Genomic DNA, 24,950 nt, shown 5'->3' with positions numbered 1-24,950 from the left:
TGATTTCAGGACATGCTGTCGATCTTCACATCCACAGTATAATCTTCTTGATTTGCTGCAGATTTTTTGCCATCAAATCTGCAGTGACATACGCATAAAAATCCACTGTGGAAATATTCAGCTGTATCTGAACTCTAAGGCTGGGTTCCCACAGTGCAGATTAGCTACAGATTTTTTAGGCAAAACCAGGAACGGAACCTAAACAGAAGAAATATATAAAGAAAAGCCTTATAGGTCTCGTCTCCTGGATGCAATTCTGGTTTTGGTTAAAAAAAAACGCATGCAAAATCTGCAGCAATTCTGCACTGTGGGAACCCAACCTAAAAGTAACATTAAGAATAACAGCACAAAGGATATTTGCAGAGGGAAGATTTTATTTGCATATGAGGGTAAAATCTTATCCTTTAAACGACTGGGTAAGTAGATGCCACATATCTCTTGCCAACTCCATATGTTGAATTGGCCCATGTGTATGTTTGTATTTTGAGAGTATGTCCACCTATAGTGACAGAACACCTAAAAATAAAATGAGATAATTCAATGAATGTAGCAATAAAAACAAATCATCATACTAATATATAAAAACACAAGCCTTGTTGCCAACGACTCACTTCTTCTCTGATTGGCTGCAGCGGTCACATGGGGTAACCACTTTAGCCAATCAGTCGCAGGTTGAAGCAGACATATTTACTGCCTCTCATCTACCTGCATGGACTAATCTAAAGGGAACCCTTTTACCAACATTTTCACCTCTAAACACAGCACCCTCAGGTAGGGTGCTGTGGATTTAGTGGTTTAAAATCTGGTGACAGGTTCCCTTAAGAAATGTGTTGTTTTAGTGATCAGATTTATTTAAACTGTCTAAAAGTAAAACTGTTTATTGCCCATAACAACCAATCACAGCCCAGCTTTAATTTTACCAGAGTAGTTTAATTAAAGGAAAGCTGAGCTGTGATTGGTTGCTTTTGGCATGACAATATCACCTAGAGACAGACTGCAGTGTAATAGTAGTACATACACACACAGTGAATGAGCTGTTCAATAATAACAATAATTCCACCATACCTCCCAACCGTCTCGGATCCAGTGGGACAGTTCCGGATTCCAGGTGGTCTCTCGCTGTCCTGGGTGGCCGGTGGTATGTCCCAGTGTTAACTGCATCTGCTTCCTCAGGATGCAGATACAGTTGAATCCAATGTTGAAGCAGGGATTTGTGAGCTCCCTGATCTACTATTCACTATGTAAAGTCAGCTGTGAGCGGCTTGGCGTAAACAGGCGCGATGCAGTGACGTCATCACACCTGTCACCTCTGTGTGCTGAGCCACACAGAGCACAGCCTGGAGGAACAGAGAGATCTCCTCCTGTGGGAATGGGGTTAGGTAACAATTTTTTTTATTGTGCACTCTGAAGGCATTATACCGGGTATGGAGGCCCGCTGTGGGAGCTTTATACTGCATGGGGGTAGCTATGAGGACATTATACTTTGTGAGGGTGCTATGTGGGCATTATACTGTGTTGGGGCAGCTATGTGGGCATTATACTGTGTGGGGGCTGCTATGGGAGCATTATAATGTGTGAAGGTAGCTATGGGGGCAGGGCAGTATACTCTAGGGGCAGCTATTTGGTCATTATACTGTGTGGTGGCAGCTATGGGGGCATTATACTATAGGGGGAATCTATGGGGGCATTGTACTGTGTGGAGGCCACTATGGGGGCACTATACTGTGTGGGGGCATTATACTGTGTGGGTGGCACAATGGAGGCATTATACTTTGTGGGGCACTATGGGGCATTATACAGTGTGGGGGGCACTGTGTGGAGGCCCCTATGGGAGCATTATACTATGTAGGGGGCTCTATGGGGACATTATACTTTGAGGAGGCACTATGGGGGCATTATACTGTGTGGTGGGTAGCTGTGGGGGCATTATACTGTGTGGTGGGCAGCTGTGGGAGCATTATGCTGTGTGTGGGGGCTCTATGGGAGCAATATACTGTGGGGGGGAATAATGGGGGAATTAAACTGTGTGGGGCAGTTTTGGGGGCATTATACTTTGTGGGGCACTATGGGGTATTATACTGTGTGGGGGGAACTGTGTGGAGGCCACTATGGGAGCATTCTACTATGTGGGGGCTCTATGGGGACATTCTATTTTGAGGAGGCACTATGGGGGCATTAAACTATGTGGGGGGTTCTATTAGGGCATACTTTGAGGAGGCACTATGGGGGCATTATATTGTGTGGTGGGCAGCTGTGGGGGCATTATGCTGTGGGGGGCTCTATGGGGGCATTATACTGTGTGGAGGCCACTATGGGGGCATTATACTGTGTGGGTGGTGTGTATGGAAGGGGATTTGGCAGGGTTAGAAGCGTGGCTTAATTTGGAAAAATTAGCTGTGCTGCATCAGTTGTCCCTCTTTACAATACTTGAAAGTTGGGAGGTAGGATTCCACAATTATTTCTATTAAATTAGCCCATGGATTACATGTAACCCCGTTTACTGAATGCCAAAGGTCACATGGTGTGTGTGGGGGGGGGGGTGAACACAACATTATTTTACATCTATAAGCAATGCCATGTCCCAAATGGCAGTTAACGCAGAAGAACAAGGTGATGCTAAACGATGCAAAGACAATTATGGCAGAACAAGGAGGCAACAACCAACTGTAGATGAAAGAAATGCTGAGCTTCAGCGTTTGTGTGATTGTCATAATAAAATGACACTGAAACTGAAGCTGATTCTCAGTGCATGCAGAACGTGAATATTTAAAGAGGCTCTGTCACCAGATTTTGCAGCCCCTATCTGCTATTGCAGCAGATAAGCGCTGCAATGTAGATTACAGTAACGTTTTTATTTTTAAAAAACGAGCATTTTTGGCCAAGTTATGGCCATTTTCGTATTTATGCAAATGAGGCTTGCAAAAGTACAACTGGGCGTGTTGAAAAGTAAAAGTACAACTGGGCGTGTATTATGTGCGTACATCGGGGCGTGTTTACTACTTTTACTAGCTGGCCGCTCTGATGAGAAGTATCATCCACTTCTCTTCAGAACGCCCAGCTTCTGGCAGTGCAGATCTGTGACGTCACTCACAGGTCCTGCATCGTGTCGGCACCAGAGGCTACAGTTGATTCTGCAGCAGCATCAGCATTTGCAGGTAAGTAGCTACATGGACTTACCTGCAAACGCCGATGCTGCTGCAGAATCATCTGTAGCCTCTGGTGCCGGTGTCCTCGCTCGTCTGACACGATGCAGGACCTGTGAGTGACGTCACAGCGTGATCTCTCGAGAACACGCTGTGTCTGCACTGCCAGAAGCTGGGCGTTGTGAAGAGAAGTGGATGATACTTCTATACACAACGCCCAGCTAGTAAAAGTAGTAAACACGCCCCGATGTACGCACATAATACACGCCCAGTTGTACTTTTACTTTTCAACACGCCCAGTTGTACTTTTGCAAGCCTCATTTGCATAAATACGAAAATGGTCATAACTTGGCCAAAAATGCTCGTTTTTTAAAAATAAAAACGTTACTGTAATCTACATTGCAGCGCCTATCTGCTGCAATAGCAGATAGGGGTTGCAAAATCTGGTGACAGAGCCTCTTTAAGAAACACAAATCATGACTCAGAAAAAAGGGCATGTCTCAGCAATCGAAAGACAAAAGACAACTTCGAAACAGACAACAAAAACAGCCTGAAGAAACGATTTAAAGAAGTCAAAAGTACAATAATAGAGATGTCAGAGCTCTCCGAGCTAGACAAAATGCTGCACAATAAAAGGCCTTAAACAACATACATGATGAAAATGCTTTTTCAAGAAATTCATGTGGCACTCTTGACCAAATTTGTGCTTTTTGTCATGCTAAACACTTTCCTGGAGAAAGACGTTCCGGTTAGAAAGTTTTCTAAATGTTGCTTCACAGGAGTAGGGAGTAGAGTGGTGACACACAGGGGACAGTGGTGGCATACAGGGGACAGAGTGGTGGCATACCAGGGGACAGTGATGTCGTACAGGGGACAAAGTGGTGGCATACAAGGTACAGTGATGTCCTACAGGGGACAGAGTGGTGGCATACAGGGGACAGTGATGTTATACAGGGGACAAAGTGGTGGCATACAAGGTACAGTGATGTCCTACAGGGGACAGAGTGGTGGCATACAGGGGACAGTGATGTCGTACAGGGGACAGAGTGGTGGCATACAGGGGACATTGATGTTATACAGGGGACAAAGTGGTGGCATACAAGGTACAGTTATGTCCTACAGGGGACAGAGTGGTGGCATACAGGGGACAGTGATGTGCAGGGGACAGAGTGGTGGCATACAAGGTACAGTGATGTCCTACAGGGGACAGAGTGGTGGCATACAGGGGACAGTGATGTACAGGGGACAGAGTGGTGGCATACATGGTACAGTGATGTCATACAGGGGACAGGGTTGTGGCACACAGGTGGCAGAGTGATAACATTAGAGGGAAGACTTTTCTAGAGCCCATTGTATTTTTTCGCACAACGGGCTTTATTTCTAGTTTTATAATATTTATATAAACAGACATGATATACTTACTGACTATCTGGACGTGTAACATAACACAGAGTGAACATTGCAATGTCAAACTCAGGGCTGGTTCCTAGAAACATTGATCCCAGGGTTTTGATGTATGTAGTCCACTTGAACTGGAATCCATATACATCAGGATAACCTGTCCACTAAAAATAAAATAATTCAGTGTGGTGTGATAAATCGACATCGGCCTTGTACATCACTTTAATCAGAGATATTTTGGGTCCTAATGACTAGACACTTAGTGATTTTACACAAGTGCTGGTTTATTGGCTATAACATATATTTTAAATTATTTTTATTCAGGACTCATGGATCTGCATAGGAGTTATGTTATATTATTAATCAAGATTGTAAACAAGAGAAAATGAAGCGGCACTCCTGGAATATCCAAAAACAGGTGTAGACTTATTCGCCCATGGTAGATGAAAAATGCAATGTTTTAACCCCACAATAAAGTAATTCTCAAACTTGAGAATGACTATATTGTGGGGTTAAAACGTTGCATTTTTCATGTATCATGGATGAATAAAGCCTATATCGTTTTTTGGACCTTCCTGGAGTGCCGCTTCATTTTCTTTTGTTTACATATTGAATGGTATTAGGCTGGGTTCACACGACCTATTTTCAGGCGTAAATGAAGCGTATTATGCCTCGTTTTACGCCTGAAAATAGAGCTACAATACGTCGGCAAACATCTGCCCATTCATTTGAATGGGTTTGCCGACGTATTGTGCAGACGACCTGTAATTTACGCGTCGTCGTTTGACAGCTGTCAAACGACGACGCGTAAATTGACTGCCTCGGCAAAGAAGTGCAGGGCACTTCTTTGCCACGTAATTTGAGCTGTTCTTCATTGAACTCAATGAAGCACAGCTCAAGATTTACGAGCGTCACAGATGCCTCGTAAATTACGAGGAGGAGCATTTACGTGTGAAACGAGGCAGCTGTAAACAGTCTGTCTTTTCACACGTAAATGCCTCTCAGCGTGTGAACATACCCTTAGAGTCAACCCTTGGAAGCTGAGCACCCGATTCGGGAGTTTACCTCCAGTTTCATTCACAGTGCCACCTTCCTTGTTTGTTTGCTGATATTATTAATCAAGATTTGTAAAGTTGTTTTTCTATTTATTTTAGATGCATCAATGTCAAATTGTTGATGGTCCCAGCCTAGAATGCACTGTTGGCATATCAATGTCTACGACAAAGGGTCCCCTTCATTTTTTATTTAAGCACCATCACTCCATTTACTTAAAAAAAAACAGCTTCAGCCACCTTGTTGCAGACATTGAATATTAATATGCCATCATTGAATATCAAGGGGAATACCCCTTGACAACATCAGTGAAGTTTTATTTTAATTTGAAGAGGGTCAGGAAAGGGGGTGCTTTATACTTTTCAGTACCATAGAAGAAAAGTTTATAACTCATATAAGTATCATATGTGTACAGGCATCAAGTACTTACTGGGCCATCTGCACTGTAACTCAGATAGTTGATCTGTCCAGACTTTTCAAGCAGGTAGAACTGAACCCAGCTGTGGAATCCAGATATCTTCCCACTGTGGATTTCACCTGTGTACAGAGAGCGTCAGTCACTGACATGTGTCCGATAAAGTGATGGTCCAGTAGTAGTAGTAGTAGTAGTAGTTGTTGAAAATAATGGAATTCCACCTATAACTTACCTACTACTTCTCGGCACTTGAGAATCTTGTCTAAAGAAGCAGGCCTCCTTGAAATTTGCCCGTTTGGAATTGCTATTTTAATGTTATTTGTCCAGCTATTTTTAATTTTCCACACAATGTGACAGTGCCCCCCCCCCCACCCCCTTGACAAGGCACAATCAATATCTCAACTCGACAGAATAAAAATAAAATATTGTATTTACATTTTCTGTCACTGAAAATGACATTTTCTGACATGGTTCACAAATTGGATAGCCGTCTCGCAGATGGTGACTGCGCTGTTAATTAAAACTATCACAAACAGTTACAACATGTAATTAATATCGGAAAAATAACAGATGTATATTACCATGTCAATCAACGAAATCAAGAATTATACAATATACACTATAATATCTACCACTGATCATCAACTCAGTACCGAATAGATACGGGGTACTCAACTACATTTTGTAAAGGTCCATTTACCGGTGTCTGCTGTCAAGTAAAGACCTGAGCTGAACACCAAACGAGAGTTAAAACGAGGCGCATGGGGTTAAAACAAAGATGATGCAAGATGCATGAAGTTACTGGGAGGTACATGGGTAAACTAAATTAGTAACCGCATGGGCCTCACAATATAATTTTAAATAACCTCATGTCACTAATGGCACATAATGTGAGGTGCGTTGGGATTATTTGAGGAAAATTGGGATTACAGTTCCTTGTGAAAGTATTCCAACCCCTTGCCGTTTTTCCTGTTTTGTTGCATTACAACCTGAAATTTTAAATTAAATTTTATGTAATAGACCTTACAAAATAGTATAAATTGCTATAGTGGAATGAAAAAAATAACTTGTTTTAAAAAAAACAAAAAAAAACAGAAAAGTTGTGAGTGAATATGTATTTACTTTTGCTATGGAGCCCCTAAATAAAGTCTGGCAAAACCAATTACCTTCAGAAGTCACATAATTAGTTGAATAATGCACCCGTGTGCAATAAAAGTGTCCCTTGATCTATCACATGATGTCAGTATAAATACATCTGTTCTGAAAGGTCCCTGAGTAAACAGTACTACTGAGAAAGCAACATGAAGACCAAGTATCTCTCCAAACAGGTCAGAGACAAAGTTGTAGAGAAATATTGATCAGGGTTAGGCTAAAAAAATATATAAAAAATAAAAATATCCCAAACTTTGAACATCCCACGGAGCACTGTTAGATCCACTGTAACAACATGTAAAGAATTTGGCACAACTACAAAAACTTGACAAGACAATGCCGCCCACCAAAACTCACTGACCGGGCAAGGGTGGCATTAATCAGCAAATCAACAAAGACACCAACGATAACGCTGAAGGAGATCAAAAGATCCACAGCGGAGATTGAAGTATCTGTCCATCCATAGGACCACTATAAGCTGTATATTCCACAGAGTGGGGCTTTAGGGAAGAGTGGCCAGAGAAAAAAGCCATTTCTTAAAAAAACAAAACGGAATAAAACACGTTTTAAGTTCGCCAAACAGAACTATTGACCATCATGGGAAACGATGCGTGTGGAGCAAACCCAACACTTCCCATTACCTCAAGAACACCATTCTCACAGTGAAGCATGATGGTAACAGCATCATGCTGTGGGGATGTTTTCTATCGGCAGGAACTGGAAAACCGTTTGTCTGCCCAAAATTTGAGACTGTGCCCAATCTCCTAGCTAATCTAATAGGCGCTGTCACACTGATAATGCTAGTGAAAATTGTGTCTCAAAAAGTTTATTTAAAAAGTTATAAGCTTTTTTTTAAATATGCAAATGAGACTATACTAGATAAGTGGGCATCAACAACAGTGATTCTCCTGAGGTGGAGCTGCCTCACAGCCTCTGACGCTGTCCTATCTGTCCTGTGCTTCACACAGTATGAGAGACTGAGGCTGAAAAGAAGGGGGATCACTTCAAATAGCCAGATCTCCAGTGGTTTTGGTGGCATATGAAAGAGGAGATTCTAATCTTTCATATGGCACCAGGATCGCAGGTCTAGCTGTGAAACAACCGGAGATATCACCAGTTGAATACACAGTCGGGAATTGAAGCTGTATTGTAATGACGGGGTAGGGAGACAGACAGGTGAGCCCTAATCTACCCGCCACTCAGTCCCTGCCTACTTGCATGGCCCGTCCTAGGTGACGGCGTACAACTGGGCGACGGTCCCTACGCTCAATATGTGCACGACAGACAAACAGACAAGGGTACACAGAAGCTAAGGGAAATGGGGCAGTTGCCCACGGAAACACCATGAGCAACAAGAGTAGTGAACAAGCCGAGTCAAACCAGGAGTGTACGAGGTACCAAACGCAGAGCAGGAGAGTAGTCAGTAAAGCCAGGGTCAATATGAAGCAGAGGTCAATAGTACAAGCAGCAGCAGCAGAGCCAGGAAACAGGCAGAATCACAGGCAAAGGAGGAGCATGAAATGAAGGTATAAATAGACAGAGGGCGGGAGCTAGCTCCGTCTGGCCAGGCTGTGATAGGCTCTCCCACTTCTCAGCCTCCCAGCCCGAGTGGTAGATGATCGAGTCACTCTATCAGACTTAGGAGCAGGTGCAGACTGATTAACCACGGGCGTCGACACAGAAGCTGTGTCTGGCAGATCCTTTACATGTATATTATATGATCACGCTGTGTTGCTGGGCTAGAAAGAGTAGAAGCTGTATGATGATTGGACAGCGCCATACAGAAAACATTACACCGCCCAGAGTGAAAAGAAAGAGTAACCTCCCATTTGGCAAGTATAGCCAAATTAGCATATTTAGAAAAATCCAAATAACTTTGCAAATAATAAAAGTTTTTTGAAAAAAATGTAAATTGTAGTAATCAACATCATTAGTCATCAAAGTCATCAGTTATCATTTCCTATTAGATTAGTTAGGAAATGAATAAACTAGTGACAGATACTCTTTAACTATTGTTTGTCACGTTAAAAATATTTTTCACCTTCAAAGGGGTAGGCATGTTGTAAAAATCAAATGGTACAGACCCCCCAAAATCCATTTCAATTTAAAGTTGTAATGCAACAAAACAAGAAAAACAGGGTTAAAACTTTTCACAAGTCACTAAATAGGTGCAATAGGGTTAATAATGTGCAGCACAATGGGCTACTAAATTAATAACCCAATGTACCCCACATTAGTAACCCCATGTAACTCACATTCATGTTATTAATGCGGGGCACATGAGTAATCGCAATGTCCCTTACATGAAACTATGATGCGATAACGTGACAGCCAAGATCCCATGGAGATACTAACAGGCTACACAAGCGCAATATCAATATTGGAGCCATAAGCCGTATAATAGTATAAGTATGGAGATATACAGCTGCAATGGGACGAAATAGACCGTTAGTCTTAAACCAGACCTATTAATTAAAGGGCATGCATAGCGCTCATATTCTTGTTGTAACCAGAAGATTAATTGGTCGAAAGGGGACCAGCCGCCAAATGTGGATTGGCTGCTGGTCCCCATCTACAATGGAGGCTCAACTGGCGTCGACAGTCCAGATTCGAACCACGTTCCGAAAGTTCAGTACTCCTGGTATAGATTATAGTTGGGCTAATTTGTTGGGGAGTATATTTTCCACTCCCCGAGCACCACATTACAGTAGTTTTGCATTCTAAGATTAGTTCAGAAATACGGACTGTGAGACATTAAATGTAGAAGTTTTGACAACAAGGCTACACAAAGTGTATTTTTTCATCTCTACCAGGACATAATTTGCCTCATATTTAGTTGTGTTATCATAATGGTAACACAGTTATTAATAAATTGCAAACAAAAAATAGGAGAAAACAATTATTTTCTTAATAGACCTCTGTTCTTTTTCCATTCAAATAATGTCCAAGGACCGAACAGTTTTTCCAGGGTTGGGAATATCACATTTATCAAATACACGATACCATGATGAACATGACCTTGATGCACTGCCTCATGTGAACGTTGTGTTACACAGCAGCTGTGTTCTGTGTGGGAGGACTAGATTATAAAGTCACTTACATCATTGTGTATACAGGGACATGCATATTCTATTACTTGCAGCAAACAAACTTGTCTACAGCTCAACTACCACGGTTAATTCTTTCTATATCTGCTTTCACCCAAGAATATTCTCCATGTTCAATGCTTATGTCTTCATTTTATTTTTTTATTTTAGACCTACCACCTATTTATGCCTGCAATGGATTCTATGCACATCAGTCCCTCACTCCTTCCCTCGACCATGTGCAGTTCCCATGCAAAACTCACTTTCCTCAATCACCTTAAACCATCTCATCCCACTATTCAACACAAAAGTCGGTCTCGTCTCATAAACCATTGAACCATCTGCCGTCTCTTTCCATTTTCCTGCTGTTAGCTGCAGGGGACATTTCTTCTAACCCTGGGTCCCCTTCTATTATTGCTAACTTCAACTTCTTACCTGCCATACAAGATAAACCTGCAAATCTGATTAACATTCATTGCATGTCTTTTCCTGTGCGTCCTGGAAGTCTTAGTCCATGTGCAGCAAACTCTCCTTTATACATGACTTATTCCTTTCCAACTCTCTCAACCTGCTGGCTCTCTCTTATACATGGCTTCACCAGTCTGACGCTAATACCCCTGCTGCTCTCTCCTATGGTGGTCTACACTTTTTTCATACCCCCAGACTCAAGAACAGACTGGGTGGAGTAGTAGGAATACTTCTTTTCCCATACTGCACTACCAGATCCCCCACTCACATTCTCCTCCTTTGCGGTCCACACCCTCAGACTCACTGTCTTGCTTCATCATTTCTTATCCACTCCCATTATGACTGTAACATCCCTATTGACCGCCAAATTTCTCATCTGCTCGCAGTTTCTATCTTTAACCTACTCCCTAGGCCTTTCGCAAATTACTAATTCTCCTAGGCATGAGGATGGATCTTCCGACGGCTCTTACCAGCTTCTGACTTTATTAACTCTCCTCTAAATCTACATGCCATCAACACTCAGCAACACATAGACAGTCTACGTTCTCATTGTCCCCTATCTATTCCCTCTCCTGTCCTATCTGACTGCCAAACATTACAATTAAATACTCAAATGTGGCCTGGATGAAGCAAACACTCTAAATCTCCCAACATGGCACACGTCTCAAAGTCATTTTATATAGCGGTGCTACCTGTAAAGGATCTGCCAGACACAGCTTCTGTGTCAACGCCCGTGGTTAATCAGTCTGCACCTGCTCCAAAGTCTGATAGAGTGACTCGATCTGCTACCACTCAGGCTTGTAGGCTCAGGAGTGGGAGAACCTATCACAGCCTGGCCAGACGGTTCTAGCTCCCGCCCTCGGTCTATTTATACCTTCATTTCCTGCTTGTCTCTGCCTGTGATTCTTTCCTGTTTCCTGGCTCTGCTGCTCCTGCTATCATTATTGACCTTGCTTCATTTTGACCCTGGCTTTACTGACTACGCTCCTGCTCTGCATTTGGTACCTCGTACACTCCTGGTTTGACTCGGCTCGTTCACTTCTCTTGTTGCTCACGGTCTTGCCGTGGGCAACTGCCCCATTTCCCCTAGCTTCTGTGTACCCTTGTCTGTCGTGCACATATTGAGCGTAGGGACCGTCGCCCAGTTGTACGCCGTCGCCTAGGACGGGCCGTGCAAGTAGGCAGGGACTGAGTGGCGGGTAGATTAGGGCTCACCTGTCTGTCTTCCTACCCCGTCATTACACTACCATTCGTATTCCTAAAGTTCAGACGCCTATCACAGATCTCACTGCTGAAGGCCTGGCCACTTATTTCAAAGTTAAAATTGATAACATCCGGCATGAAATTATTTCCCAGTCCCCAAGTAGCATCGATCCTCTTTTCTCCTACACTCTTCTTCACTTTCAGCATTTGACCCAATAACAGAAGAAAAAGTCTCTAAGCTCCTCTCTTCTTGTCGTCCTACTACCTGCATTAGTGATCCTATTTCCTGGCACCTCATCTAGTCTGTCCCCAACTGTCACTAGTCACCTAACTAAAATTTTAACCTCTCTCTTTCTTCTGGGATCATTTCTTCATCTTTCAAACATGCTGTTATCAACCCATTACTGTAAAAAGCAACTCTTGACCGAATCTACGTTGCTAACTACCGACATGTCTCTAATCTCCACTTCATCTCTAAACTCCAAGAACTTGGTCTACTCTCGTCCCATCCTCTATCTCCCTACTAACGCTCTTCAGAGCCCTTACAATCTGGTTTCCGCACTCTACACTCTACAGAAAGTGCCCTTACTAAAGCCTCAAATAATCTCCTGATGGCCAAGTCTAATGGCAACTACTCTTTATTGATTCTTCTGGATCTCTCTGCAGCATTCGACACTGTAGAACACCAACTCGTGCTCAGTAGACTCCACTCTACTGGTCTTAAAAACACTGCTCTCTCTTGGTTTTGTTCCTATGTCTCTGACCGCTCGTTCAGTGTATTATTTGCTAGCTCTACTTCTCTTCCCCTCGATGTAGGAGTTCCTTAGCATTCAGTCCTAGGTCCTCTCTTCTTTTCTCTCTACACAGCCCCTAATGGACAAACTATCATCAGATTTGGCTTCTAATACTACCTCTATGCTGGTGACATCCAATTATATAACTCTTCCAGTTATATCACCCTCGCTGTGATAAAAAACACTCGTGATTGTCTGTCCGCTGTCTTTAACATTATGTACTATCTCTATCTGAAACCACATTTTTTAAAAACTGAGCTCCTTGTGTTTTTACCGTCTACTAACCTTCCTAAATCTGATGTTTCCATTTCAGTGTGTAGTACTACCATAGCTCCTAGGCAGCAATCCCAGATCTCTTGAAGTTATATTTTACCCAGATATTTCCTTTTCTCTCTTATAGTTAATCACTTGCATGCTAGTGTCTCCTGCACCTAGAAAACATCTCCAGAATCCACCCTTTTCTTACTGTGGAAACAGCCAAAACTCTTATTGTTGCTCTTATTCATTCTCGCCTTTACTACTGTAACTCATTACTAATCCGTCTTCTTCTTACTAAATTCTCCCCTCTCCAATCTATCCTGAATGCAGCAGCCAGGCTCATCTTTCTTACTAACCACTATACCAATACCTCTACCCTGTGCCAGTCACAGTGATTCTGAATACGAGATAAAAGAATAGAAAAGTGCATGACATTCACCATTCATAGATAATAGTAAACATTTAAATACTATTCATATGATCTCAGCAACAGCTTTTAGGAGCAACATGGGCCTCTGAGTACCAGGAGTGTGGGTGGTTTTCACGTCCATCCACACACATATCATGGATGGTGAATATAGTTCATTTAGTTCTGAAGAAAGTGGATGCATAAATGGAGATGTTCCTGTCACATTCAACAAAATGTCCAATTTGCGGGCAGCTATAGGACAAGCTCAGCAGAATGATATCTAGTTTTATGGGAAAAGATTCAGTATAACTTGTATTTTATTTGTTTAATTTCCTGCTAACTCTGCGCTTTCAGTCAAGGGGCTGGAGTTATTCTGATTGACAGCCTTCCCCGTATGAGTATGCATATAAACAAGGGATCTAAATAAAAAATATAGAAGTTATACTGAATCTTTTCCATAAAAATAGATACAAATCTGCTCAGCTCCTCCTACTTTGCAACATCCTGCAGACCAGACATCATGTTCAATGTGACAAGTTCCCTTTAAAGACGTATAGTAGGATAATTATTGCAGTTACACTTACCATACACATTAGAATATTGTTGGCGGACCCTTTCGGGATCTGCAGACAATTTGATGTGCATGGGGGCCTCCCGATGTGGACCCGCTGTTTTACCGGTACGTAATCCGTTGTCAAATATATCTGACAGAAGTTTGTCTCCCTTTTTCTATTGAACAACATGCTTGTTCGGGCGAGTATGCATGTTTATGGGGAGGTCGGAGGAGATAGCTGAACTATATCTGGCCGAAAGCAATTTTAAGTGTATGGCCATCTTTAGTAATCTTTTGCCAATTTAAAGGAAAACTCAACTTTTGCACATATTTTCAACATTTTTCTGTTTAAATCTACATAAAATGTTGAATATCTATGGAAATACTTTGCTTTATTTCTCTTGTACTGCTTTTTTGTTATACTGTATGATATTTTATTCTTGGTTCAAACAGAAAGCTATTAGGTCTTGTGAATATCTATTATAGGAAAAACCCTCATAGATTCTAAAAAGGAACCAACATAACCAACATCATTTTTAGTCAAATTTGGATGTGAAATGAGAAGAAAATGACATGTTGCTCAAAAGGAAAGTATTTAAAGGCGTCATCCCATTAATCGTTGTTATACTAAAATTCTAGAAATGCCATTAAAGGGGGTTTCCCATCTAAGACATTTATGTGCGCGACTCTCTTCATTATGTCATATAGAAGTTATGGAAACAGCCGAGCAAGCGATTTTTGGCTGTTTCCATAGCTCCCACAGAACATAATGGGGAGAACTGCGCAAATGCTTGGCCACCTCTCCACTTAGGCCTTATTCAGACGAACGTGTAAATCATCCGTGTGACAGACACTTTTTTTAACGGCCGTCACACTGCTGCATGTATTTTTATGGGGCAATTCACATAGCCGTTGTTTTAACGGACCGAGTGAACGACCTGTGAAGTAATAGGACATGTCCCATTTTGTCTGTTTTCACGGATCACTCAATAGACTCAAGTCTATGAGGAATCCGTGAAAATAGATGGCGCACAGGTTAAATCGGCCATGAAAAACTACCGTCTGATTGAATTCTTAGTCCCCGTCTGGAATCGGTGGCCAGCGGCCACCTCACCAGGCGAGATGGGAATCGGATTATCCCATTCTTAATATACGTGCAGGTGCTAGAGCTGGGACCCGCATCAATCAGACATTTATGGCATATCCTGTGGATATGCCATAAATGTCTGAGATGAGAAAAACCCTTTAATAGCTGTTTTAAAGTAATTTTCAGTGTTTTGCTTCCCTGTGTCCCCTGTGTACCCCTTGGGGCTGCTGCAAATCTGTGCTGCGGGGGAGAGGCTCTGAGCAGAAGCAGTCTTCTTCCACTGGCAGCTGACAATATAGTTCCTTCTTACCTTCCCTGCAGATAGTTAACATGGAATCCAGAGTAATGAAATTTTTATATATATATATATATATATATTTATATATATATACATACTGTATATATTGTGTGCGACTTCCACAGTATTTCCACTTCTTTAGAAAGCAATTAAAAAATTATAAAATCAAACAATAAAGACTAAGGGGGGCATGTGCAGGGTTTATATCTGCTGCCTGGGTGCAGGGCTTTATAATCCTAACAAGCTGGGAAGACGGAGTCTCCTCAGTTATACTGACATGATACTGCTTTGGCTCTGCTCCTACCCTGACAAGCAGGGAAGAAATGTATTTATATTGGTTACTCTGCATTGAACAGAGGATCCCTATACAGATTCCTGACTATGGGTAGAGTAACTTGTCATGCATGTCCACAGCACTCAGCATATTAGGTGGACGTGTACATTACTATGAACATTGAACACCTGGTGGAGCCATACTATATGAGCAAGTGTCATAACTCTTCACTGTTGTTCAAAAGTACAGTTTTCCTTCAAGCAGGGTTGGATAAGTTAAGCAAGGTCATGCTATAAACTTTCTAGAACATACCACCACACATTACAATTAGATTTTTTAAATGAGATTTAACCACTCTTTCTACGGCAAGGCATAATTTCTAAACAAAAACAAGTGCAACATGCCATTTCTACACTATTAAAAAAACAAATAAAGTCCATAACCCAGACAGCAAGGCCATATATCCAATTGGTCTAGCCATGACATTTACCTAGGGCATAACATCAGTGCAGAATTAACATGTAGGAATTCTTCCTGATATTATAATAATAATAATAGTAATAATAATATGTCTCTTCTTACCATGGAAAATGTGCTCAAAACCAGATGAATCCAAAGGTCCTTTGGTACGGGTGTATAATCCAAACCACATCTCAGTGAAGTCAGTCTTAAAGCTTTCAGCAGTAGTGTAATAGCCTATGTATGACGACAGATAGTTAGACGCTCAAATAGACAATACTTTCCAAACTATTCCAGCCACAATTTTATTAACTCTATGTGTTAAGGTCTGCCAGGCACAGCTTCTGTATCCACGCCCATAGGTAATCAGTCTGCACCTGCTTCTATGTCTGTGAGACTGACTCCATCTTCCACCACTCAGGATGGCAGGCTTAGGAGTGGGAGAGCCTATCACAGCCTGGCCAGACGGAGCTAGCTCCCGCCCTCTGTCTATTTATACCTGCCTTTCCTGTTCCTCCTTGCTTGTGATTCTTCTCTGTTGGTTTCCTGGCCCTGCTGCAGCTTCTTGATCTATTTGACCCTGCTTCATATTGACCCTGGCTTACTGACTACTCTTCTGCTCTGTGTTTGGTACCTCGTACACTCCTGGTTTGACTCAGCTTGTTCACTACTCTCCTGCTCTGCGTTTGGCACCTCGTACTCTCGTGGTTTGACTCGGCTCGTTTACTACTCTTGTTGCTCACGGTGTTGCCGTGGGCAACTGCCCCGTTTCCCTTTGTTCTGTGTTTCCTTCTCTGGTTGTCTGTCGTGCACTTACTGAGTGTAGGGACCGTCACCCAGTTGTACCCTGTTGCCTAGGGCGGGTCGTTGCAAGTAGGCAGGGACTGAGTGGCGGGTAGATTAGGGTTCACTTGTCTGTTTCCCTATCCCTGTCATTACACTATGGCTGTATGAAGGAAAGCAGTAGAATTGGAGTTCTGATATCAGAAAAATATAGCTCCAACCATTAGAGACATATATTATGAGATCACTCAGAACAGAATTTTGGAACTTAAAATGAAATGGTGTTCAATGTACTACTTGTTGATGAATGAAGAAGTACTGTAACGTTCACTGTGTCTATCTACAGAAAAATTCTCATAGTCTGGCACCCTAGGGGACCCTTGATGTATCAGATTAAAGGAAATTCCAGTCTGTTAAAAAAAAAATAATTAAAAACCTTCATACACATTAAAAAAAATATATATAAAAAAAAAAAATATATATATACATGCAGTATTTAGTTTTAGTTGCTGTAGCACATTGTCTTTTTCCCTGAGTATTTCTATTGGGCCCTATGATTTCTGTGTATGTTCCTGCTTGTACCTACTGATGTAAATGCCTACTTTTCGTAATTAGTTGTATTTGTGCTTTTAATCTTACGTGTACATCATGGGTACAGGTCTTTTCTACATTTACCTTTGGACACGAAGAAGCTTGACAGTCTGCTGAACACTGTGGTCTTGAAGATCTCATCTACAAATGCATTTTGTTCTGCGATCTCACCACTGGTCACTACCTCTGCTGTCCCTGTGGTTTTGATATAATTGTCAAGCAGTGATATGAAGCGAGAAAAGGTTGGACGGGCAAACAGTTTGGCTTCATTCACATAGCCGAAAAGCCTGAAAAAATAATAAAGAGTCAATAATACCCATATTAACAATGTCTTTCTCTTGATTGTATTAAAATGGAACCACTGGATACAGATATTATAACAAGTTATAACCTAACTTCTAAAAGATGCTATAGTAGAAAAAAACATAAAAAATCATCTACAAAATGTTATGTATAAAATGATAGATATGTATTTTTAACCCACCATCTATAAAAACATCTAGTGGAACTTAAGATGGCAGAGTCTTCAGACGCTGTTGGAGGCCATATTTATCAAGCCCCGGTGACACTTTTTCCTACAGCTAAATTGTTTCGTAATCCCCAGGAAAAAAGGGGTCGACGCTTGCAGGTAGTACTCTTTTTTTGTGTGTGAGTAGCTGCATGGTTCCATCCTGGGGCATATGGCACACTCTACAGCAAACCCTTGGCATTGTGCCAGTATTTGAGAAACGAGCCTGACTGTGTATATACGGTATAATATATCCACTTAATACACAGCTGTTTTACTATGACAGCTCAAGTAGCAGGATTTCATGGAAAGGAAACGCAACAGTAATTTCCATAACTGACCACAAGAGGGCTGCAGATCAGCAAATCATAAATACTGCAAGGCTGCCACCTATGAGTGGTTGGACTGCAGTAATGTACGTTATGTACGTGTAGTAATGTACGTTATGTTCTTTACAGGAAAGAAACAAATAGCTTAATTTAAATAATAAATAATTTAGTGGACTGGAGGGTGGAATATGGCACTCAAAAATACCTATTAATATATTACATAGAACATAAGTGGCCAATGCGATATATATTGTCGGAATCTGCATGTATCGGAGGCTGTGGTTAGAAATGATAATGGTGATACCGCTCAGGTTTAAAGTCCACACTTGGCTTTATTGCAGTCCAAAAATAAAACAAACACCTTGCCCGTCTGAGCATGAACTAAACAGCAGGTTTCCCCACCTATTATAAACCGTGAGCACAGTGTTTCTTGGGTCAGGCTTTCCACACTATCCTTATGTGGCTTCCCAGGCTCTGACCCTCTCTGCACTAAATGACCTTTTGTGGCTCAGTCACGAGCCCAGACTGAGCAAGATATACACCCCCTCCAGTACTTTACCTGCTGCAGGCTTACAATATCCGTATATATATATATATATATATATATATATATATATATATATATGTATACTTGGACCGACCCCTTGGAAGCGACGCAATCCCTATAACAGAGGAGCTGTGAAATTCTATTCTAATCTATGGAAGTTTGCAAATGTGTTTTGAATATTTTAATAATTTGACATTACTATGTATAACAGACCCCAAATTACTGACACCACCATCAGCTTACTTTTGGCTGGCAAAGTCTGTTCCTGAACTGGTTTCGGTGCCGGTCGCTTTATACTGGAGGTTGAGCGTTACGTCACCACTGTTGGCTTTGTTTACATCTGCAGAATACAACTGTTCAGCCAGACTTGTAATCTCGGCGTTAGTGGCAGAAAGTACTGCTTGCCCTGGTTTCCAAAAGCAAAAAAAAAAGCATTGACACGTTAGGCAACAAGTAGATATGTTTGGTGGTGTTTTCCCATATTAGGAACTCTATAAAGTGGCATGAATTGCACATCTCGCCCCTATCTTGTCCACAAGGATAGACTCAATACACTCTTTAGTCTACAAGTCTCATCTGAAGCATTTAGTATATGTAGTTGGATGGACAATGGGTGTTGTTGGTTTTGTTCTAGTTATTTTCCCCTAATTTTTTGGACTTTGTGGTCACATAGTAAGCAAAAGTATGAGACAATGAGGAGTATTCATGTTAAAGTGGTATTCCAATCTTATACGTTTATGGCCCTTATCCGCTTATCCATCTGTTCACACAGGTACGCCTCCATTGAATTCTATGTGAAAAGGGGGACAGAGCTGGCACTTGCACCTGTCAAGCATACATGGCAGAAGCCTTGGAAGCTAATATATAGGGTAACTGTATTCTTATGCAGGATTCTCACACTGAAGAGTTACTGTATATGCCCCTGTGACTGCCAAGCTGAAGTCCTCTGTGCTTCCTGGACCCCTAATATATATATATATATATATATATATATATATATATATATATATATATATATATATAAAATATAGCACTGCATCTGACAAAACTTCCAACAGAAATAGTGCCTTACCTTTGTCCTCCTTGTCAACCCCCCTCCCCCCACCCACCCGCCGACCTATTGTACACTAGCCCATTCCTCTTCCCTCCTAATCATCTTCAGAAGCTGGTACCATAACTCATATTAACTTCACCATTACCTTTTTTAATAATTATTTCTTATTTGAGGTCTCATCTAGATGGTTTATTAAAATTTGTCTAGGATTGTATTGAATGTGTTATATTATCTTCCCTCCTGATTTTGTCCTTATTTTGTATTCTATATTATTAACCCCTTGGCGCCGCAGCCATTTTTTATTTTTCCATTTTAGTTTTTTCTCACGGCGTTCCAAAACCCATAACTTTTTTATTTTTCTGTTGACATATCCGTATGAGAGATTGTTTTCGGTGGGACAAGTTCTAGTTTTTTAAAAGCACCATTGAATGTATCATATAATGTACTGGGAAACAGAAAAAAATATATATTTTTGTTGTGGAATTGGAAAAAAACAGCGGTTTCTCAATTGTTGTTTTTTTTTTTTTCGCTATTATGACGTTCACCGTGTGGTATAAACTACATGTTATCTTTATTCTGCAGGTCAATACAATTCCGGTCATACCAAATTTATATATTTTTTATTTTTGATGTACTATTTTTACAAAGAAAAAAACTATTTGTTGAAAAACCCAGAGCTTTTTTATTTTTCCATCGATGGAGCTATATGAGGGCTTGTTTTTTGTGGGGTGAGCTGTTGTTTTTATTGGTATAATTTTTTTGGGCACATACGACTTGTTGATCACTTTTTATTCCATTTATTTTGTGAGCTAAAAATAATCAAAAAACTGCAATTCTGGCAGTTCAGACTTTTAAGGAGGCGGCAATATCAATTATGCTTATTTATTACATTACTTTGGGGGGGAAATTAAAAAAGGTTTTTTACTTTCAATATTTGAATTTTTTGTACATTAACCCCTTCACGCAATATCACGTAACTGTACGTAATGAGGGTTAAGGGGAAGTATGGAGCAAGCAGACGGGCTGAGCTTGCTCCATACACAGCGGGTGACAGCTGTGTAAGGGCATGACCACACATGGCGGAATTCCTCCGCAACTGTCCGCATCAATGCCGCACCTAATCCGGGTTGCGGATTACGGCTGCGGATCTGCACAAAATGTGCAGAAAATTGATGCGGACTGGCCGCTGCGGACTGCAGGAAAAGTGCTTCCCTTCTCCCTATTCAGTGCAGGATAGAGAGAAGGGACAGCACTTTCCCTAGTGAAAGTCAAAGAAATTCATACTTACCGCCCGTTGTCTTGGTGACGCGTCCCTCTTTCGGCATCCAGCCCGACCTCCCTGGATGACGCTCCAGTCCATGTGACCGCTGCAGCCTGTGCTTGGCCTGTGATTGGCTGCAGCCGTCACTTACACTGAAACGTCATCCTGGGAGGCCGGACTGGAGACAGACGCAGGGAGTTCTCGGTAAGTATGAACTTATATTTTTTTTTACAGATACATGTATATTGAGATCGGTAGTCACTGTCCCGGGTGCAGAAACAGTTACTGCCGATCGCTTAACTCTTTCAGCACCCTGGACAGTGACTATTTACAGACGTCTCCTAGCAACGCTCCCGTCATTACGGGAGCCCCATTGACTTCCTCAGTCTGGCTGTAGACCTAGAAATACATAGGTCCAGCCAGAATGAAGAAATGTCATGGTAGTAAAAACAATACGCTCCACAGCACACATAAGATCTGCGGACTTCATTGCGGAATTTTGACTCTCCATTGAAGTCAATGGAGAAATTCCGCCATGAGTCCGCAACCAGTCCGCCACTGCTCCGCAACAGACAGAGCATGCTGCGGACACCAAATTCCGCTCCGCAGCCTATGCTCCGCAGCGGAATTGTACGCATCGTGTAAACGAACACTGCTAAATTAAAGTGAAAGTCAATGGAGAAACGGCTCCGCTGCGGATTAACGCTGCGGAGTGTCCGCAGCGGAATTTAAGTGAAATTCCGCCATGTGTGAACCCGCCCTTACGCAGCCGACACCTCAATGCAACCGGTGGAATCAAAGTTCACTTTGATTCCGCCCGTTTAACAACATAAATGCCGCGGTCAATCGTGACCGCGGCATTTAAAGTGTTAGAATCAGGGGGCACCCCCTCAAACAAGCCATCGCGCCCCCCGCGGCACGATTGGCTGGTAACAACGGATGCTATGGTAGCCTGGGGGCCTAACAAAGGCCCCCAGATCTGCCATCTTTGTACTCCTATGAAGCTCTGCCTCCGGCAGGGCTTCAGAGGAGACTGTCAGAATCACGATATACATTAGTATTCCAGTATATCATGCAAGCGATCCAACGATCGCTGCTTCAAGTCTCTTAGGGGGACTAATAAAAAAAGTAAAAAAAACAGTTAAATAAAGGTTTTTTTTAAGTTCCAAGTTTTTTAAGTATTGAAAGTTCAAAAAATCCCCCTTTTCACATTTTTTCCCTAAATCAATGTTAAAAAAAATAAAAGTTAACAGAACTGGTATCACCGCGTCCATAAAAGTCTGAACTATCACAATATAGTGTTATTTAACCCTCTTGGTGAATGCTGTAAAACAAAACAAAAATATATAAAACATGCAAATTGCTGGTTTTTGGTCACCTTAGCGCTCCAAAAAAAATGAAGTAAAAAGTGATTTAAAAAGTCGTATATTCGCCAAAATGGTATCAGTGAAAACTACAGCTCGCCCCGCAAAATTTAAGCCCTCACATCACTATGATGAAAAAATTAAAACGTTATGGCTCTCAGAATACGGCGACACAAAAGATTTTTTTAATTCGGCAAATAGTTTTATTTTTTTTAAAAGTGGTAAAACATAAATCAAAAACATATAAATTTGGTATCGCCGTAATCGTATCAACCTGTACAATAAGATGAATATGTCGTTTTTACCGCCTGATAGATGCCGTAACAATAAAACCCCCCAAAAGATGGCTTAATCGCTGTTATTTGCCCATTTCACCCCACAAATATATTTTTTTCAGCTTCTCAGTATGCGGTACAATAAATGGTGCCATGAAAAGCTACAACTTATCCCGCAAAAAACAAGCCCTCATGTGGCTATATAGATGGAAAAATAAAAAATTATAGCTCTTGGAAGGTGGGGAGGAAAAAAAAATGTGGAAATCCGAAAAATGGCTGAGGAGGGAAGGGGTTAAACCTGAAAACCTCTTTGAACATTAAGTAATTGATAAAAAATATAAAGGTAAAATCTAATAGTGTAATATGGAGTATGTAAAAAGTAAATATGGATATACATAGTATTAAAGTATAATATCCTATCCTATTTGATACCTATATTGATCGATCAATTGATACTGTAATATCCTTGTTACCCCATTAAAAATAAGAGTAATATTCTTACTTGGCTCTGGCAGGCTAGCTCCATAGATCATGCATGGTAGGAGCAATAGGAGAACCATTGTGTCCCTCATGGTAATGTACAGTATACCTGACCCGGATTCTGCAAACTTCACTGTAGCTACAAGTGTTTATATAGATATGTACTATCAGTGACCTCACGGGGCCGGCACGTATACACAGGGGTAACCTTGTATGTCTCACAGCCTCTTTAGGAATAGTGCGAACCCAAGGAACTGGGTGAACTTTTAATTTTGTCATCACAATCAGTGTCCATATGGAAATACAATGTGATTATCTTATTCCCTTACATGCAATGTAATAAACGGTAAGAAGCTGCTTTTAGGGTAGGTGATAAATATCTGATCGGTGGGGGTCCGGCCACTGGGACCTCCACTGATCACGAGAACAGGGTTACCTTGCCGTTCCTGGGAGCCCCCATAGGAATAGAGCGATAGTGCGCATGCTCTGCCTTTTCGCCATTTATTTCGATGGGGCTATTGAAGATAGCACTAGGCAAATGTTGTGATTCTTATGGTGGAAAAGCTGCGATTCCGCCGTAAAAATCGCAAATCTGAAAATAAACTACTTTTTTTGTTCAAATTGAATAAAAAAAGTCTATAGTTAACCCCTTGGCGCTATCAAAATGATGGCTGCTTGTTCCCATAGCTGTTCTTTGTGCAGCCCAGCCTCCTTGTATGATGTTTCATCCCATGTGACACCTGCAGCCAATCACAGGCTGTAGCGGTCACATGGACTGCAACATCTTCACAGGAGGCCGGGCTGCATGAAGACCAGAGGGACACATCGCTATGGCAACGCCAGTGAAGGTAAGTATTGGGTTTTGGTTTTTTTGCTCTTCTTTTCGCAGCGGCGATTTCGGATGAAAATCTGCACCACAATCTGATGCAGTCTTTTGGCCTGTGTGAACATACCCTGAGGGTAAAGCTACACATTGTGGTTTTGGTGTGGTGTTTTTCTGTGATATTTGGAAAACCGTGGAAAATCCACCATGGTTTCTCAAAAAAACAGTTTTTGCCACGTGCCAGAATGTTATCATTTAACTCATTAAGTTCACACATCATTTTTTTATTTTAATGCGGACATCACAACAGAATAATAAAAAAGTGTAAAAGAACTTTTTGCATTTCAAAATTTGCCTCAAAAATCCTAAAGGAATTTTGAGGCAGGTTTTTTCTGCTTGCCAAAAAATGGCATGTGCGCATACCCTAAACAGGATTTGAAGCTCTGAATAATAAAAACAAGGCTCTAACCCCTATAACGAATTTTGGACATACAGTAAAATTAAATGATAGGTACCTTTTTGTGTCCTAGACCACTTCCAATAAAGCGTTCCTAACCTTTCAGGTGACTTTTCAGAATAAGCGGTTATATGTGTGTACATGAGGAATAACATTACTGGCCATTATATGACTTGTATGTGGTATTATTTTGCAGTTTTCCTATCTGCAGGCTCTATCTCCAATTCTCAATTGTCTCTGAGCTAGTGGGCGGAGCCTAATAACTATCATGTCTTCTATACAATGCACACATAGAGCAGAGAATATCCTGCTCCCCATCTCTAAATCTACTAACAATAGTGAGGTTCTTAGCGCATATATTGATCAAATTGTGTGAGCCCACCTGCCACTATAGGTGGGTCCCTACTCTGCTCGTACCCCCAGAA

General features: G+C 41.5%; 1 protein-coding gene across 1 annotated transcript; it reads right to left on the bottom strand.

Annotated features, from left to right (window-relative positions):
• Nucleotides 1-404: 404 nt before the first annotated feature.
• On the bottom strand, nt 405-23,325 carry LOC142741736 (uridylate-specific endoribonuclease D-like). Its single transcript, XM_075851075.1, has 7 exons — nt 23,268-23,325; nt 19,055-19,217; nt 17,512-17,714; nt 16,177-16,290; nt 6,028-6,134; nt 4,566-4,708; nt 405-516 (listed from the first exon to the last, which is right to left on the bottom strand). The coding sequence occupies exons 1-7, from the start codon at nt 23,323-23,325 to the stop codon at nt 405-407; spliced, it is 900 nt and encodes a 299-aa protein (XP_075707190.1).
• Between the last annotated feature and the right edge of the window lie 1,625 nt (nt 23,326-24,950).

The sequence above is a fragment of the Rhinoderma darwinii genome, chromosome 2 (assembly GCF_050947455.1).
Source record: "Rhinoderma darwinii isolate aRhiDar2 chromosome 2, aRhiDar2.hap1, whole genome shotgun sequence".
Taxonomy (NCBI): Eukaryota; Metazoa; Chordata; class Amphibia; order Anura; family Rhinodermatidae; genus Rhinoderma; species Rhinoderma darwinii.
This window is presented reverse-complemented; position numbering and strand designations above follow the sequence as displayed.

Excerpts from the sequence above, each read along its gene's own strand:
- LOC142741736 (XM_075851075.1), bottom strand. The coding sequence starts at position 23,325 with ATGGTTCTCCTATTGCTCCTACCATGCATGATCTATGGAGCTAGCCTG. Across the intron at positions 19,218-23,267 it reads AGCTAGCCTGCCAGAGCCAA|GGCAAGCAGTACTTTCTGCC; the intron begins GTAAGAATATTA and ends TTTGGAAACCAG. Across the intron at positions 17,715-19,054 it reads ACAGACTTTGCCAGCCAAAA|GCTTTTCGGCTATGTGAATG; the intron begins GTAAGCTGATGG and ends TTATTTTTTCAG.